Source organism: Egretta garzetta, unplaced genomic scaffold (assembly GCF_000687185.1).
Source record: "Egretta garzetta isolate BGI_Z169 unplaced genomic scaffold, ASM68718v1 scaffold435, whole genome shotgun sequence".
NCBI lineage: Eukaryota > Metazoa > Chordata > Aves > Pelecaniformes > Ardeidae > Egretta > Egretta garzetta.
The window spans coordinates 760458-777708 of NW_009259691.1; the positions used below are offsets into that span (position 1 = coordinate 760458).

Sequence of the window (17251 nt, forward strand, 5' to 3'; positions counted from 1 at the left end):
GCAAAGCCTGTCTGAAGTTTCACAGATGGGAAACCATTGTAAAATGTCATGGTCTGTGTGAACTGGGAAAGTCCTGCCAGTGATAGTGTCCTTGTTTGAGTTTTGTGTCAGCCTTCATCTAGCAGGATACGTTTGTGTAGGTGGACTTGTGGTGGTGGTAGTAAGGCATCCTTTACTCATTGCATGACCTGAAATTGCATATTTAAGTGACGCTAACTGCAACGCTGCTCGCCTCTTACTGTTCCCCTTCTGTCTTCCATCACTGTATACAAAATACTATGTATTAAAAGACAGCATTGGGATAGTTGGATATTTATAAATGAATGATGTCAGTCAAGCTTTAAAGAAAAAATTGCTCTGCATGAGAAGGGAGCCTGAGAAGCTCAAAGCTACCTAAGGCAAATGGGATGCTCCTTCACTTCAGGGGTTAGTGTTTGGCCCTAACAGACTTGCTAAACTGTGTAAACTCAAATGTGATTAAAGTGTTGTAATTAGCTCGCTGACATTCACACACTCAAGGGGAAGGCAAGCAGCATTCCTTGGCAGAAGTAACATGCCAGGGTAGCTGACAGTGTGTCATGGCCTATTTAAACAGGCAACCTGTCTGTTATGCTGATTTATGCTCTTCTGGGTAAACAAATAAATGATCTCTGCTTTCACACCACCTGCAATATGCCAGCAATTGGTACAGAAGCGCTTTCAAAGGGTTTGGTTCTCAACACTTCCGTTCTATACATCCCTCTTTCTTGAGGTATGGACAGGTGCTGAGGAACCCTGGCTTTATGCCTATGTGAAATGCAACCAGTTCAGTCTGGAGCTTGCTCATGCTGTAATTTCACAATCAGTTTAGCCTGGCAGCTAGCAGCTCTAATGTTAAAAAGGGCTGTCATGTACTGACCTCTTTAGATATACCTGGCCTCTGTTCTCGCCCATGCGCTTCTTCTCCCACTCCTTTCCCTTTCTGTGGGGCAATGTGATGAATACTAAAAACTGGGGAGCAGATTAGCTGAAACTAGCCCAAGGGGGAAAAAAAATGTGGTAGAGGAACATTTGTGACAATTAAGTCAGTTGGAAATATAGGCAAAAAATGAGTGAGGAAAAGTGCAAAATGGAAGAGGAAGAAAAGGAAAAATGTGATAAATGAGCCATCAGAGGGAAGAGGTGAATGAGGAGAAAAGCGTATCATGAAAGCTAGGGCTAGAAGAGGTGTTAAATGGATGTATTTAAAAGTCAGTGATAAAAGCACAAGAGAATATGAGGTTATGGAGAAGATCAGGAGAGAAATCATAGACATGAACAGATGAGAAGTGGGGCAATGGTAAAGTAGAACCGTTAAACTTGCTTTGCATATGGACTGTATAGAAAAAGGTGAAGAAAAATTCACAGTGACAATTCATAGATTATAAGTCAGAGGGAAAAGAGAAGTGGTTAAAGAAGTGGAATAAGAAAAGTCAAAACAGACTTGTATTGATAGGTGAGAATTCTGTGTCGAACAAAGTCAAAGAAAGAGAGGATGTAAGAGGCAACACTTTGCCTCTCCTGTTGAACCCAGCAACAAGCTCACTGAAATAACCAAGGCTAAAGGCAGGTGGCAATATTTAGGAGAAGGAGCAAATATCAGAGTGAGAGAGAATGGGAAGATCTGGCAATAGCATCAGTAGCATGATAACAACATGAAGTGAGATAGGAACAGAACAGGAGAGAGCCAAAGAGCAAAGAGCTGCAAAAGGTAAAAGGTGGAAAGAGAGAAGCTTGGTTCCTTTTATTGGTTTTATGGAAATTAATCTCAGTTTGGAACATTTGGGAAAGAAGGGGTTTTCAAAGGCAGTCATTTAGCTGCTGTTCCAGAGTGAGGTCTGAATTTCTCTATGACAGGCAATAGATTGCATGAGATCTGCAAGCAACTAGAGAATATGTACCAAAGGGCATCTCAGAAGTGAACTTAGAGCAATTCAGCTGAATGTGCCAGATGCTGATGAGAGATTTATTTCTGTGCTTTGGAGGCTGTCATGATTTAACCCCAGCCAGCAACTGAGCACCACACAGCCACTTGCTCACTCCCCCTACAATGGGATGGGGGAGAGAATCAGAAGAGTAAAAGTGAGAAAAAGTGAAAAAAGTTGAGACAAAGACAGTTTAATAGGGAAAGCAAAAGCTGTGCACACAAGCAAAGCAAAGCAAGGAATTCATTCACTACTTCCCATGGGCAGGTAGGTGTTCAGCCATCCCCAGGAAAGCAGGGCTCCGTCACATGTAACAATTACTTGGGAAGACAAATGGCATCACTCCACACATCCTCTCTGCCTTCCTTCTTCTTCCCCCAGATTTATATGCTGAGCATGATATCATAGGGTCTGGGATATCCCTTTTGTCATTTGGGATCAGCTGTCCCAGCCGTGTCCCCTCCAAACTTCTTGTGCACCCCCAGCCTGCTTGCTGGTGGGGTGGGGTGAGAAGCAGAAAGAGCCTTGACTCTGTGTAAGCACCTATCAGCAGTAACTAAAACATCCCTGTGTTATCACTGTTTCCAGCACAAATCCAAAACATAGCCCCATACCAGCTACTGTGAAGAAAATTAACTCTACCCCAGCCAAAACCAGCACAGAGGCTGATGTATTTAGCTCTATCTTCCTTTGGACAGTGAAGTTGCAATGAAAGGCAAAAACACATGTCCCCATGACACAATATGGTGCATTTTTAGAAATTCCCAAGCAAACATTCAGCAGGCTGATAGTCTGCCTGGTTTGATTCGGTGCTGTGTGAGACATAAGACAGTGACCTGGAAGCCATATAGCTACCTCACCTTCTGCTTTGGATTTAGTTCATTGAAGCACTAGCTGGAAGTCTCTGTACCATGCTGTATTTGTGGACATGTGATCATATCCAGTATGGCAACTGGGAAGTCCTAGCTGATCACAAAATTGTTTCATGATGTTTCCGTAGCTATTCTATTTGTTTGTTTCAAATGGGATATACATATCCTGTTTTTTTCTTTAGTTAGCATGAAATATAAATAACTTAATCAATTATTAATTGTCTGGGAATTAAAATCCTTGGCTGTCTAGCTTCAGTTGACTTCACTGTTTGTATCTACCACCCTTCTTGTTGCTTCTAACATCAGCTGTTCCCATTGGAGAGTTTTTCCTTTGGCAGTTATTGCTACAAGAACGGTATTTATGGATCTCTTTGAGGTGTCAGTCCTCAACTTCTCAGTTGCTTTGTATCTTTTGTCATTTGTCTATGCATTGTATCTTTCTTCCACCTTAATAGCTATTTAGTTCAGTCATATATTCAGCTCTTGTGTACATGATGATGCTACTATACTTCGAGCAGGTATTAAAAAGTTGAAATCGAAGCTGTTCCCATACTCCTAGAATTTCCCTTCGGAGCTTATACCGACATAAGGATATTGTAAGTCATGCATAAGGCTGACTTGCTGTCTCTTTCTTTGCAGCATGCTATTGATGCTGATAATGCAGGAGTCAGTCCCATAGGAAATTCCTCTAACAACAGCAGTCACTGGGACCTTGGAAGTGCCTTTTTCTTTGCTGGAACAGTCATCACAACAATAGGTATGTTAATTGTTTATCTTTTAAAATACATAGTCACACTGCGACTTGGTAATGAAATAAATTTGGGGAGGGTAGATCACGGAGAAATAAAGTGGGTGAACTGTATTTCTCTCAATTCTCAAAAGGCAAGCTTCTGGTATGTCAAGGGCATTGAGCCTCTGGGTAAGTATCAGAAGCTGTTCACACAATTGTGGTAGAAAAGCAATGCTGAACTGAAAACAAGTAGCATTGGTGTAGCTAAGGCTTTATAACCCTGTTCTTGACATAGATGCAGGTAGTCTTAATTTTCACTAAAAAGATAAAGAACCAGCACCCAATGAAATAACTATTCTGTGGTTGTTAGGAATTTGGTTTCTAATATTATAGACTAATTTACCCATAAGGGTAACTTTCTTCCTAAGTTTATAGATTAATTTTGGCTTATGCTTTGAAGCTTGAAATAAGTAATTCTTCTCATACCCTACTGCTTGTAGCTGGAAATGTATTCACATAAATATCACATCCTTTTTAAAATCCTTCCTCGCTTTCATAATAATAATTGGAAGGAATTCCACAAGTTGTACATTGTGTAAAAAACCCCATTTTTTTTCCATTCTAGAATTTGTGGCCTTGAAATATTGACACATTTCTCTATATTAGATGAAGGGTGTACTGAAATGCTCCATTTACTTTTCTTGAACCACTAATTTTACTAGGTTGGTTGTTTGGGCCCCTATCACCTGTCCCCCTATAGGTTGTGTCCAATGTATTTAGTCTCTTGATCTCTGAATGCTCCCCTTAGATATGCTAAGATTTTTATCCTCTCTTCTGTGAGCCAGTTCCTCTCTTGAAGATTGCTCAATCAGCTGGGATTTCAAAAGATGATCTGAAGGAAAAAAATGATAAACTGATAACTTTGTCGATAAAGTTAATCTGCTGATAATTATACAGCGGTTTCATAATGTTAAGCTTGATTTCAGTGCCATCATGCTTAGAGGTCAAGAGATCTGATTATTTGGAAATCACTGGCAAATTGTTGCTTTTCATTTGCATTGCCTTTGAGTATTCTTCTGATTTAAATATTAGATAAAGTGCTTCTCTGTATTACAACTGTGATGCACACACTGGTGACTGTATAGACAAATAATCTGACAATCCCATAACCCTTCATTAAAGTGTGAGAATCTGACTGAATTCTGCAGGTTCTTTATGCAGGTAACACAACAAAAAAAAATCCTGTGGCAGTTACAAGACTTGCTGTGGTGATCGTGTCAAACAGTGGAGTCTGTACTGTTGGCTCTGTCTTTTCTTTGTTGCCAGAGGGAGGCTGAAAGAGCAATTGTATAGAGCATACTCCTCCCCGTGTTCCTCTATATACTAAGCTACCATGTATTTTTAACGGTAGCACATAACCAGCAGGTGGTGAAAAAGAAAACATTTCTGAATCAAATGTAAGAAAACCCTCCCTTAATATTTGTTTACTCAATAGACCCAAGTGACTAGCTTTTAAATTACTCATTAAAATAAAAGCCACTACGTAGGCATAGTTTATGTTGGCATATTCATTGACATCTGCTATTTAAATAACTTATTGAAAAGAGCTTGGATTTTTGCCCATATTTGCTTTAAGTTCTCCATGAATGAGATTTTTATAGGCTGCATAAAGTCTATGTATTGTGTCTGGGCATTAAAATGATTTTATTTTATTCACCAGAGCCCTGTTAGGGCTCCTCTTAGGCAGAAACTCAGCAGAATACCTGGTCAACCTCAGCCCACTAGCCTGTGGAGCCTGGATTTTCTTAGACTTTTAGGAGAAATCTGGGATCATGGATGCAGCCATGGAAAGGACTGTTAGTTGAGAGGAGGCAGTATTGTGTGTCAGCATAGTCCTTTCACCATCCCACAACAGATATATCCAGTGCCAGTGTCACAAACCTAACAAGATTAGGACCTGGGAGCCCAGCCTTTATTCCCAAGGACCAGGGAGAATTGCTGTAGATGAAGCAGGCACTCTCTTAGATCTCCACCTCCCTGGATGCTCTGTGTTTCCACTTTATGTTGTCAGTGATTTGTGATTGTGTGATCATTTTTAATATTCAAATAATTGTCAGAGTACAAATCTCTGTAACATCTCAATAAAGATACCTGATCTTAAATAAAAAGGTGCAAATATTACTGCCATAATTCTTGTTTTTTCTCTTTAACATTAACATTTTAACAGAAATACTGTGGCTACTGGAGTCATAATGCCCTATGTAGATTCCTAAGGTTAAATTCACACAGGTGGTGTGGGGAAGGGAAGAAGTGCCTGAACAAGCTGTGGTGACTACATGTAGTTTACTGCATAGGACAGGTGGAGAGCTGCCTTTCTGCCAGTATCAGGTGTTCCCAATATTTTATCTAGAGTTACAAGGCTCCATTAAAACCGAATGTGCTCAAACTTGCTTGGGCCAATATGAGAGCTTTCACTCGGGATATGCAGCTGGATAATTATGTCTTGGTCAGAGTCTGTCATCTTTTCAACAGTTACCTTAACAGAGGATGGAAGGAAGGCATGTATGCAGCTTTATTACAGCATCAATAATGATTTTTGCATATAAATGGAGTAGGATGTTCAGAGGGAAGGCTTAAAAACTTCCTTGTTAAAAGCTATTAAAAACCCACATGAAATACAAATGTTAGGCTCTTTATTGCAAAATTGAAAGAGGAAGCGAACAAAGAGTTCAAAGGCAGATTCGTGTAGTGTGGGCACAGTTTGGAGGCTGCAGTGTAATTAGTCAGTGTGATGAGGGCCTGAGGAAATGATGAGGTAACCACTGAAAATGAGCCTTGTCAGGTGAATCACACTCCCATCAGGAAGTCATTGGCACAGCCCAAGAGGAGCAGCAGTGTGCAGGCACCAGGCCAGCATGGAGGAATTTTTGTGCTGTGATAAGTCAAGCTAGATTAATTAATCAAAGAACAACTTTAGATAGGACCTGAATCTATAGAAAATATGGGTAACTGAGAACAACAAAATCGTAGGGGGTAGCTTGTCTGGGAAATGACATCATGCCATGGAAAGTCTGTAAATAGGAATTGCATGTAGAACAAAGGTATGCCTGCAGGAACAGCAGTTTTTCTAAACCCGTTAGTTTTTCTAAAAAGCCATCTAATAAGCTCTGGGAGTCTGACAATTGTTTTTCTCCTCAGGGTATGGGAACATTGCCCCAAGCACTGTTGGAGGCAAGGTTTTCTGCATCTTGTATGCCATCTTTGGGATTCCACTGTTTGGATTCTTGCTGGCTGGGATTGGAGACCAACTTGGAACCATCTTTGGGAAGGGTATCGCAAGGGTGGAAAAAGTTTTCAGAGTAAGTTCATTGTCAGTTTTTTGCTTGTGTTGTATAATTTGCTTTTAATTCTGATGCTATTACCTGCAGTCCTTCTTACATGTTGGGCACCATGAAATATTTACATGTCTAGTTGAGATGATGCTTAATGTCTTTAGGGTCCTCTGTAGTCAGCGGACAGAAATAGACTTATCTAGATGGTGATGCAGGGGCTATAGATCAGGCTCTGAATTTCCTTCTTGAGGCTGTCTCTGGGGAGTGTATCTCCTAAGCTAGGTTCTTTGCATGGACTGGTTGTAAAACACTTCAAAACACTACAGATTGCTTTGGATATGTCCATTCACTGAAAATAGAGAGAAGGTAGTGTAACTTCTGGAGGAACAGGGATGCAGGATAGGTCCTGACTGTATTACTAATAAAGCCTAAAAGACTTGGAAAGAAGGGTTACTGGAGCAATTCTTTCACAAGCAGTGCCGCAGACCTGGCAGGTGCTGTTTTGCTAATTTGCTGATGGTTCACTTCAGGGATTCTCTCTTTGAAACAGAACTTCTAGAAGTGACCTGAATGATGCTTCCCTTGGAGGTGGTGTAACTGGAGGTAAGTTCTTCCAGGGGCAGAGTGGATGAGAAGCTGTCCGAGCTGGTTACTTTAATAGGCATCTATTTCTAAAACATTCCCACAGATAAGAGCAAATTACTTGTAACTGTTTTTGAAAGGAAGTAATTGAGTATTAGACTGCAGTATGAGCAATTTCCCTTTTGATTAAATTACTATGAAGTGTCCCAGACTAGCCATAAGGAGTATCTCTCATGATAAATGTGGAAAAAGGTGACTAGTGATTATGGGTGAGTAAGCATGTACATGCCTGACTGGAGAGCACTTGAAAATGGCCCATGTTTTCATGAAATGAAAATAATGTTATTGAAAGGTTGCTCAGGTTGGGCCTGCAAAACCAGAAGTAGCTAAGAACCCTGATTTCTTTTTTACCTAGCTTCTTATTACACCTGCTTCACCTCAAAGGAATCTCTGAACCTTCCAGCCTGCTTCTGCCCAAGAAAAACTACAATTCTGAAGTAATGATATGAACTGAGAGTCAGAAAATCTTTGATTAATTGTCGGCCGTAGTATTGGCTTTCTGGGTGATGTAGGCAAGACCATTAAACTGTCAGCATGATAGTTTATGAATAAAATAATACATGCTCTACTTGAAGTATTTTAAGATTCACAGATGAATGCTGATACAGAATGTAGCCCTTTGGCACATAATGGGAGTTCTTTTGGTATTCAGAGTACTCCTTCCTTTTCTTGAGTTAATGCAGTTGCTTGTTGTTTATAACCATCTAAACTATTTCTTTTCCTCCTTGGTATTTTGTCAGCTTTCAAAGCAATTTAGAGACCTGTGGTTCCCTTGTTTAGCCAAGATGTATGTTTATTCCTTTTATTATGATTCTCATAAATCCATTATATCTGTTTTTTTGTGATTTGATGGATGAGGTTATACATAATTTTCTTCAATATTCCTAGTAATGAGGTTCAGCTATTTGAAATATTCCTGATATAGTTTACAAGTTACGTTCACCTTAGTAACTAGTTTTAGTATCAGTGGTTTCACTTTATATGGTTATTTACATAATATTTGACATATTATATATGATCATTAATATATTATACAGGATATATACTGTATATGGTTGGCTAATGCAGAATATAATAATTATTATAATTTTAGTAATTATGTAATTTACTGTCACATTGTGTTTACATTGTTACACTGCATAAATTTTTGGACCTAGTCAGACGCCATAAGAGGCGTAACAGTTCTTGATTTAATCCTGAGTGGTGAACAAAATTTAGTTCAATGTGTAACTCCTGTTTCTTACTGTGTAACTGTCTCCATAATGAACTCAAATTCAGCGTGTTTGTGCATGTAAAGCAACCTGCTACAACCTTTAAAGAGAGGACTTAAAAATTAGGAGAACAGTCAGGAGGAAACTAAAAGCAACAAACATAGGCTAAAAACACACTGAAAAGTGTAATAAAATGTTGGATGGTGTGCCTCACAGATCTTTTGGAGCTAGGTGAGGCATGACAGTGTGTATAAATGATCTAGTGATATAACAAATTGAATTTCCAGAAAGCTTTTGACAAGTTTTCTCATCAAAGGCTATAAGGAAATGAAACCGTGATGAGGTAAAAGAGGTGGTCTCACACGTCAGTACATGTTTAAAAGGTAAATGGAGATTGGGAATAGATAGCAGCTTTATTGGTGTGATTCTACTGGAGTCCGTGCTGGAATCTTGCTGTTTTAACAGACATGGCCTGGAATGGTCCAGACAAGATGATGAATATGCAGGTGACAGTGTCTGCAAATTATGTCTCTAGGTGTGTCAGGATAGCTAAAATGGAAGCTGCAAAAGGACGGTAAGACAATAAATGGAATCCAGTGTTGGTGATACAAAATAATGCGCATTTCTTAAAATGCATATTTCTTAAGTTTGAGGAAAGAAATAATGATCTATTCATACAGGGATAGCATCAAATTTCACTACTCCAAAAGGGACCTGGGAATGCTGTGGATAGTTGTCTGAAAATACCGCTGTGAAACTTAGCAGCAGTTAAAAAGGGAAAAAAAAAAGAGTGTCAGCAAAGGAATTGAAAATCGAAAGACCACTTGCTACTGCACAAATCCATGGTGCACTTGCAGTTCTAATCATGCTATTTTGAAAAGCAATTAACAGAAATGAAACTCAGTGCTAGGTCTGCCCCCACAGGCCTTGTAGCTGAGTCTCTAAGATGACATTCACTAGCTACCTGTATTATCTGCCTTCTAGTGGTTCCTCAGGGGCAATTTGGGACAGTCCAGCTTGTACCCTTTGGGGAAGGGAATGGGAAGAAACTTTGCATGTGTCCCGGATGTTATAATATATCAAGTTTCCACGTGTATTTGCCTCAACGCTCTGCTTCTGTCTGTTTCCAGCTGCCTGTTTATCCTGTTCACCCTTAGGGATGCTATGTGGCTGGTGTCAGGGCAGCCAGGAGTTCCTGAAATCCTTGCAAGTTTGTTGTTGTCTGTACAGGTGGATGGGATTTGAAGGCAACTTGATCTTGTGTTGTGGTTAGGATCATTTCTGAAGCTAGGTAAGAGGCAGTATGCATACGTTGGCTGGTGGGAATGAGAGGAAAGTTTTCTCTTGTCAGCGCAGCAATCTTTTCACCCAATGGATTTTGTTAATGGGTCTCTTGCTCCATCCAACAGTGTAACTGTGAGTGTGGAACCCATGCCATGCAAGGGGCAGCTTGCCCCTGGCATCCCCTGGCATAACTGGAAAGATGAAAGGAGGATTCCTCCCAGAGGAGTTGTGCTAGTGCACTTCTGCTGCCTCTGACATGACCTGTGTGGAACCCCACCAAACCTACATTAATTAGCAGCACAAATCAGAGCCTAAGAGTGCCACATTTATCTATTGCAGTGATCAGCCCACGCAGTCTGTGGGAATTTTAAGAACAATTTGAACTCCATAAAGGGAGAAAGAGATCTGCTCTTATCAAATACATACTACCCCCACAGTATTGACAGAATATTCCAGCAGGAGAGCTGGACATATGCCACTGCTCATCTTGTAATCCAAAATGTTGCCACTATTTTGGTGTGTAGATAACCAGGAAAACAACTATTCATTTGTGACTAAGTAGGGTTGGAAGTATTTCACTGCAAAATAATGCTTTGTAAAACTAGGAACTTTTCATGTACCATTTTAGGAAAGGGAGGCACTGGCAGAGTGATGCTGCCTGGGATACAAAGAGATATCCCAAACACCATGCATTGACTGCTAAATGCCACCTGTCCTACTGGAGTAATTGGTTTTGGTACAAGTAAATGAGTATCAACCACATCAGAGACCAGTGTCACCTGTGCAAGCCCTACCTACTCAGCTACTGATAATTCCTATATGCCCCATCTTCAATGATCTGGGGCAGAACCTGGCTACTAGTCTGTTCTCATGTGCATACAAGTGTGATTCCCCAGAAAATGGATATGTACAGTGTCACCAGATTCACTATATGCACTGGTCACAAGCATTCAATATCTGGGTTCAGTGATGAATCAGTTCTCCCAGCCCATCTGAGAAAATCATGTACATGCTCAAAATCTAATTAAAAAGATTATAATACTTATAAATATTTTTTACCTGGCAAAGCTTTCCAGACACTACAGAAATGAAATATGCATTCTAAGGTGCCATATAACCATGAAAGCAGTATTTGTTATCTTACATATGTGAGGGATCTTATGAATGACCTGAGACTGTTTCTATAATAAACAGCAGAACAAACCCCATTCTTTTGGCTTGCTCTGTGTGCACAGGGGCTGCAAGCATCTAAAGATAGAAAGGAAAGCACTCCACAGGCAAAGTGCACAGTTACAGAATGCAGCAGCTGTCATTATCATGAGTTAAATATATGCTAAATTCAGATAGTCTTTATTCAAACCTTGTAATGAGTGTTTAGATTCTCACTGGAAGTAGATGGGATGAGCGTAACCTGGCAGATCTTCCCTCATCTTGCAGTTCAGTGCAGACGCAGTCATTCAGCCTGGGCACAACGTCCTTCTGAGAGCGCTCCAGGATTATCTGGCTTCTTAGGTGAAGCCACTGTGAGCAGTTTCTGGACTTGGTTACTGCTTTCACTCCTCTGGCTTACAGCATGATGCTGAGGACAGGTCTGGCAACACAGCTGGTAGGGTGTGAATTGCAACATAGGAATGTGAGCGAGCAGCCAGAGACATGGATGGTGGCAAGGCTGCACCCCTGAAGCTCACCTCTCAAGAAAATCCACTACTTTGTGCAGAAATGCAATGCCTCTGTAAACAACTCGCACTTCACTGGACCAGGGACTTTTTGGAACAGACACATCTGCTACCTGTCTTTCAGGTTTTCAGCTTAGAGAACCTGTTTGCCCATTGATCTCTTGAGAAATGGTTTGCTCTGGCCTTAAGAGACAGGTAAGTGTTATGAAAATGATATATGTCTTTTTTTTCTTTTTCTGAAAGACAGCAGTAGACATTACCTTAAATTTGAAACAGTCCTAGAAAAAGTAATTCTTACTTGGAAGATGGGGCTGGTGCTGGGACAGACTTAAGAGAAGCCCCGTTGAGCACCAGCTTTCTTTTGTAAAGCTTTCTTTTAGCAACTGCCAAAGCTCTACCTTCCCTAAACTTTGCTGTTTGTCTTTCTGAATAGATCAGATCAGCACTAGCTACTCTTTCTCTTGGAGATTCAACTTCTTTTTAGAGATTTTAGGCTTCTCTGATCTCTTTTGTTACTGTACAAGTGACAGGAATTGTCTTAATGAATTCCTTATCTGAAAATGAATGCAAAACAGATTCTGGGAAAGAAACTTTGTACCAGAGAGTAACTGTGCAGAGGATGAACACTTAAAAATACAGTCTTTTTTTCTTTGCCTTTCCTCTGTCCGTCCATTTGCTCTATTATCTCCCCCCTTGCTCTCTCTCCTCTTCTTTCCCTTGGGTCACATCAAACCCACAGCATTATACCTGACAGCAGTGTGGGACTGGTGAGTGAGTTCTCGGCAAAGTTTGCTGTTCAGAGAAGTTGTTTGAGGTTTCCTTTAAGTATTGCCCTTGCCTCTTCTTCCCTAGGGCAATGCCATCGCCCAGGACCCTGTCTGCTTCCTGCCAGGCAGCACCCACCCTGCGCCTGCTCTTTCAGCCCCATATCAGCATTGATTCTTCTCATTTTTGGCAGCCAAATCAAACTTTCAGAAGAGATCATTCCCAAAGCCAGAAATTCAAATCCAGATCACTGCTTAGGCAAACCAGTGAAATCCTTCCGATTTACACTCTTGTTACTGAATTCAAGATTTGGGACATGTTTAATAGATAAGTGTATTATAACCTAAGTGATACGTTAGCTAGTGAGATCCTATTTGTAGTTCCGAATATATTGCCTGACACCTGCATTTCTGAGCAGATTAAGTTGATGGAAGACTGATGGAGAAGTTTCATCTCCACTTCCTGTAATCTAATCAAAATATACCAAAAATCAACATAATCTCTTTTCATTTGTTTTATTGCATTTCATTACTAGCCAGCATCGGTGTGTCATTACATCAGCTGCTAAAAACCCACAGAGGATATTAAGACCTCTCTTTTTTAATATAGTGTTATTAATTGTGATTTTCTGTAAGGAAAAAAGCTACTTTTTTTTTTTTTTTTTTTTTTTTTTTAAATTCACTTAAGAACTTTGGACAGGGGGACATTCCATGCAATGATCAATCTGCCATCTGCTGGCATCCTGTCTTTGGACAGAGCTGTCAGGACGGGGTGTGAAATTCAACCTACTGGTGCATGTACACAGTATTATTCCAAAATGATACAAGATTTACAAGCTGAAATTATAGTGTTCAGAGCTGAGCCTAATAATTCCCTGGGTCATTTCCACCTAAACAGAATGTCTCAGAAATACAAAAAAATCAGTCACTGGAAAGTAATCCTATATTTCCATAATCTAGTAAGAATTTCTTATTGCAGTAAAGACAGTAGATCCAATTACATTCTATTATTGGCTATTAGCACTTTGATACCATAGAAGCCAGCCAGGAACAGGGCCTCGATATACTAAGGCTCTGTGGAAACACTGGTTTGTAAACAGTGTTTTTAAATGGACAGGAAAATATACAGGCAGAGAAAAGTATGTGATGGTAGCAAATGGCAGGTTGGTTGTGAAGCAGGAAGTTTTGCAGGGAAGAAGCCAGATGGAAATTAAAGATGAAGTGAGGCTGAAAGGTTGGAAGAAGTGGTTAAGGATGATAGAAATTAAGTGAAGAAGCTGATGTGAAGATACTGCTAGAAGAATGGGAAAGTAGGAGGAAACAGCCACTTGCTCAGGAGGACCACAAGGATGTCATGAGGTTATGCAGGGAGAAAATTAGAAGGGCCAAAGCCCAACTAGAACTTAATCTGGCTACTGCCATAAAATACAATAAAAAAATGTTTCTATAAATACATTAGCAACAAAAGGAGGGCTAAGGAGAATCTCTGTCCTTTATTGGATGCAGGGGAAAACATAGTGACAGAAGTTGAGGATAAGGCTGAGGTACTTGATGCCTTCTTTGTCTCAGTCTTTAATAGTAAGGTCAGCTGTTCTCCAGGTACTCAGCACCCTGAGCTGGAAAACGGGGACAGGGAGCAGAATGAAGCCCCCATAATTCAAAGGGAAATGGTTAGTCATGTGCTACACCACTTAGACACACAGAAGTCTATGGGGCCAGATGGTATCCCCCCAAAGGTACTGAGGGAGCTGGCAAAAGTGCTCACCAAGACACTTTCAATCCTCTGTCAGCTGTCCTGGCTAACTGGGGAGGTCCTAGTTGACTGGAGGTTGGGAAATGTGATGCCCATCTAGAAGAAGAGCCAGAATGAGGATCTGGGCAACTACAGGCCTGTCAGTCTGACCTTGATGCTGAGGCAGGTCATGGAGCAGATTGTTTTGAACACTGTCACACAGGACAGGACAACCAGGTGATCTGGCCCAGTCAGCATGGGTTTATGAAAGGCAGGTCCTGCTTGATTAACCTGATCTCCTTCTGTGACAAGGGGAACTGCTTAGTGGACGAGGGAAAGGCTGTGGATGTTGTCTACCTAGACTTCAGTAAAACCTTTGACACCATTTCTCACAGCATTCTGCTGGAGAAACTGGCTGCTCATGGCTTGGATGGGCATACTCTTCACTGGGTAAAACACTGGCTGGATGGCTGAGCCCAAAGGCCGGTGATGAATGGAGGTAAATCTAGATGGTGGTCAGTCACAAGTGGTGTTCCCTAGGGCTCAGTATTGGGGACAGTTCTATTTAATATCTTTATCAATGATCTGGACAAGGGGATCAATTGCACCCTCATTGTTTGCAGATGACTCTAAGCTGGGTGGAAGTGTTGATCTGCTTGAGCATAGGAAGGCTCTGCAGAGGGACCTGGACAGGCTGGATCGATGGGCTGAGGCCCATTGTATGAGGTTCAACAAGGCCAATTGCTGGGTCCTGCACTTGAATCACAACACCACCATGCAACACTACAGGCTTGGGGAAAAGTGGCTGGAAAGCTGCTTGGCAGAAAAGGACCTGTGGGTGTTGGTTGACAGGCAGCTGAATATGAGCCAGCAATGTGCCCAGGTGGCCAAGAAGGCCAACAGCATCCTGGCTTGTATCAGAAATAGTGTGACCAGCAAGAGTAGGCAAGTGATTGTGCCCCTTTACTTGGCACTGGTGGGGCTGCACCTCAAATACTGTGCTCAGTTTTGGGCTCCTCACTCCAAGGAAGATATTGAGGTGCTGGAGCATTTCCAAAGAAGGGCAACAAAACTGGTGAAGGGTCTAGAGTACAAGTCTGATGAGGAGTGACTGAGGGAACTGGGTTGTATAGCCTGGAGAAGTAGTTGAGGGGAGACCTTATCACTCTCCAAAACTACCAGAGAAGAGGTTGTAGCGAGATGGATATTAGGAAAGATTTCTTAACTGAAAGGGTTGTCAAGTATTTGAACAGGCTGCCCATGGCAGTGGTTGAGTCCCCACCCCTGGAGGTATTTAAAAGAGGTGTAGATGTGGTGCTTAGGGACATGGTTTAGTGGTGGACTTGGCAGCTCTAGGTTAACAGTTGGACTTGATGATCTTAAAGGTCTTTTCCAACCTAAATGATTCTATGATTGTTTTATTCTATGCAGAGGAAATTTCCCCTCATAATTCCCAGAATTCCTTTTCACCAGCAAAAGTAATGTTTCATATTAACTTGGTACATTACCTGCAGGGAAACTTTGAGGAAGAAATGATGCAAATGCTTTCCTCATACACAAGACCACTTTGTTACAGAAGGACCAACAGTGAAGTAGCCTTGGAGAGAAACATTATGCAGAGTGTAGAGTATACTGACTTGAAACATTTTTCATTTGATTCCTGTGATTCCGTGCCTCTCTTGCTAGCTGGGAATTTGGTTCTTTGAAACTTCTTCTGTTTTGCTCCCCATGCAGCAGAATAACTTGCTCAGGAAAAAAATAATCTGTGTAGTGAGAGCTTCTATAGATAAAAAGAGGTGTTTTAGAGCAATGGCTTACAAATCCAGAACAAATGGATGTAAACAATCTCAGCTCCCTATCTGTTCTTTTGCCTGTAGCACCTTAAAGGTCCATCTGAGAGTCACAGTTCTCTGAGCAAGATTAAAAATGGGTGCTTGTAGATCAACAAAGGCTTGGTTTACATATGTAGGTAGATACATGGTGTTTATTTCATGTTGGTATGCACCTGAATGTACATTTCAAATCTGAGCATCCTGAAATTTAGGGGTGATTTAAAACAAAACCTTAGACCAAGATCTGAATTTTGCAGTTACTTAACACTAGTTTTATGGATACATGCATAGCCAAATACTGACAGAAGAGACCTGCAGGCAATGTGGTATCCTTCATAATCTTCATAAAGCATATTTGGCTAAAAATGGACTTTACAACATAAGAAAATAAAAAAATCTAGATACACTCTAGTGCTTACCAGCAATAGATCCATATCAATCTGGTTAGTATTTTCATTTCATTTTCAGTTCCTCTGTTTTAAATCTGAAGACATGCTTTTTGTAAATTAACTGATGACAAAAGTGAAATTAAGGAATGGAGGTACTGTAAGAATCCAGAAACTGCAGCAACTGCGTAGGCTGTATACAGAGAGCGTGACAGAAAGAGCAGCTTGGAAGAGCAATATACAGCAGCTAGCATGCTGAGCATGAACACACCAGAGTCAGCAAATGCTCTGCCTCTGTTTATTTCAGAGGCAGAGCATTTTATGTCTTCCTTGTCAAACTTTATTTAGACCAAAAGTAACTGTCTTTAAAAACACAGTCCATGTTGTGATATTAGACTCTTCGGAATCATTTGCCCCCTGCAATTTTAGGCTGATACGCTCTCCTCAGGAAAATAAGACTTCAGCACAATGGCTTTTTAAGCATAGGGAAATTCAAACAGGGTATCTCCGACCACAGTGGAGTGGGTTGTGAACCACTTCTGATGGATGCCCTCCTCCTGCCATCCTCTTGAAACAGAGTTTCACTATGCAGAAAACAACAGGGCATGGTGAGGAGGCATGTTTCAATCCTTTCAAAAAATATTGTCTGACAACTGTTTAAGTCAATATGCATGAGCACTCCTGAAATCCAGGACTTCATTGTCAAGATACATGCTCCAGGTTGGAAAATTCTGGATGCATTCACTCTAGTTCATCAGTAACATATCTGCTACAAAGAGGACTGTTAGTCTCTCTGTACTTTACAAATGTATTCCTCTCTCTGCTCCTTCCTGCCTGGACTCCTTCA

The 17251-nt window shown here is 40.9% G+C and overlaps 1 protein-coding gene across 1 annotated transcript in view; it reads left to right on the forward strand.

Annotated features, from left to right (window-relative positions):
- The window catches only part of KCNK10 (potassium two pore domain channel subfamily K member 10), a 63849-nt gene that overhangs the window by 29551 nt on the left and 17047 nt on the right, over positions 1-17251 (forward strand). The window contains exons 3-4 of the mRNA XM_009638858.2: positions 3455-3572; positions 6744-6904. Of these exons, the coding sequence (XP_009637153.1) occupies positions 3455-3572; positions 6744-6904 (279 nt within the window). The remainder of the gene's footprint in view (positions 1-3454; positions 3573-6743; positions 6905-17251) is intronic.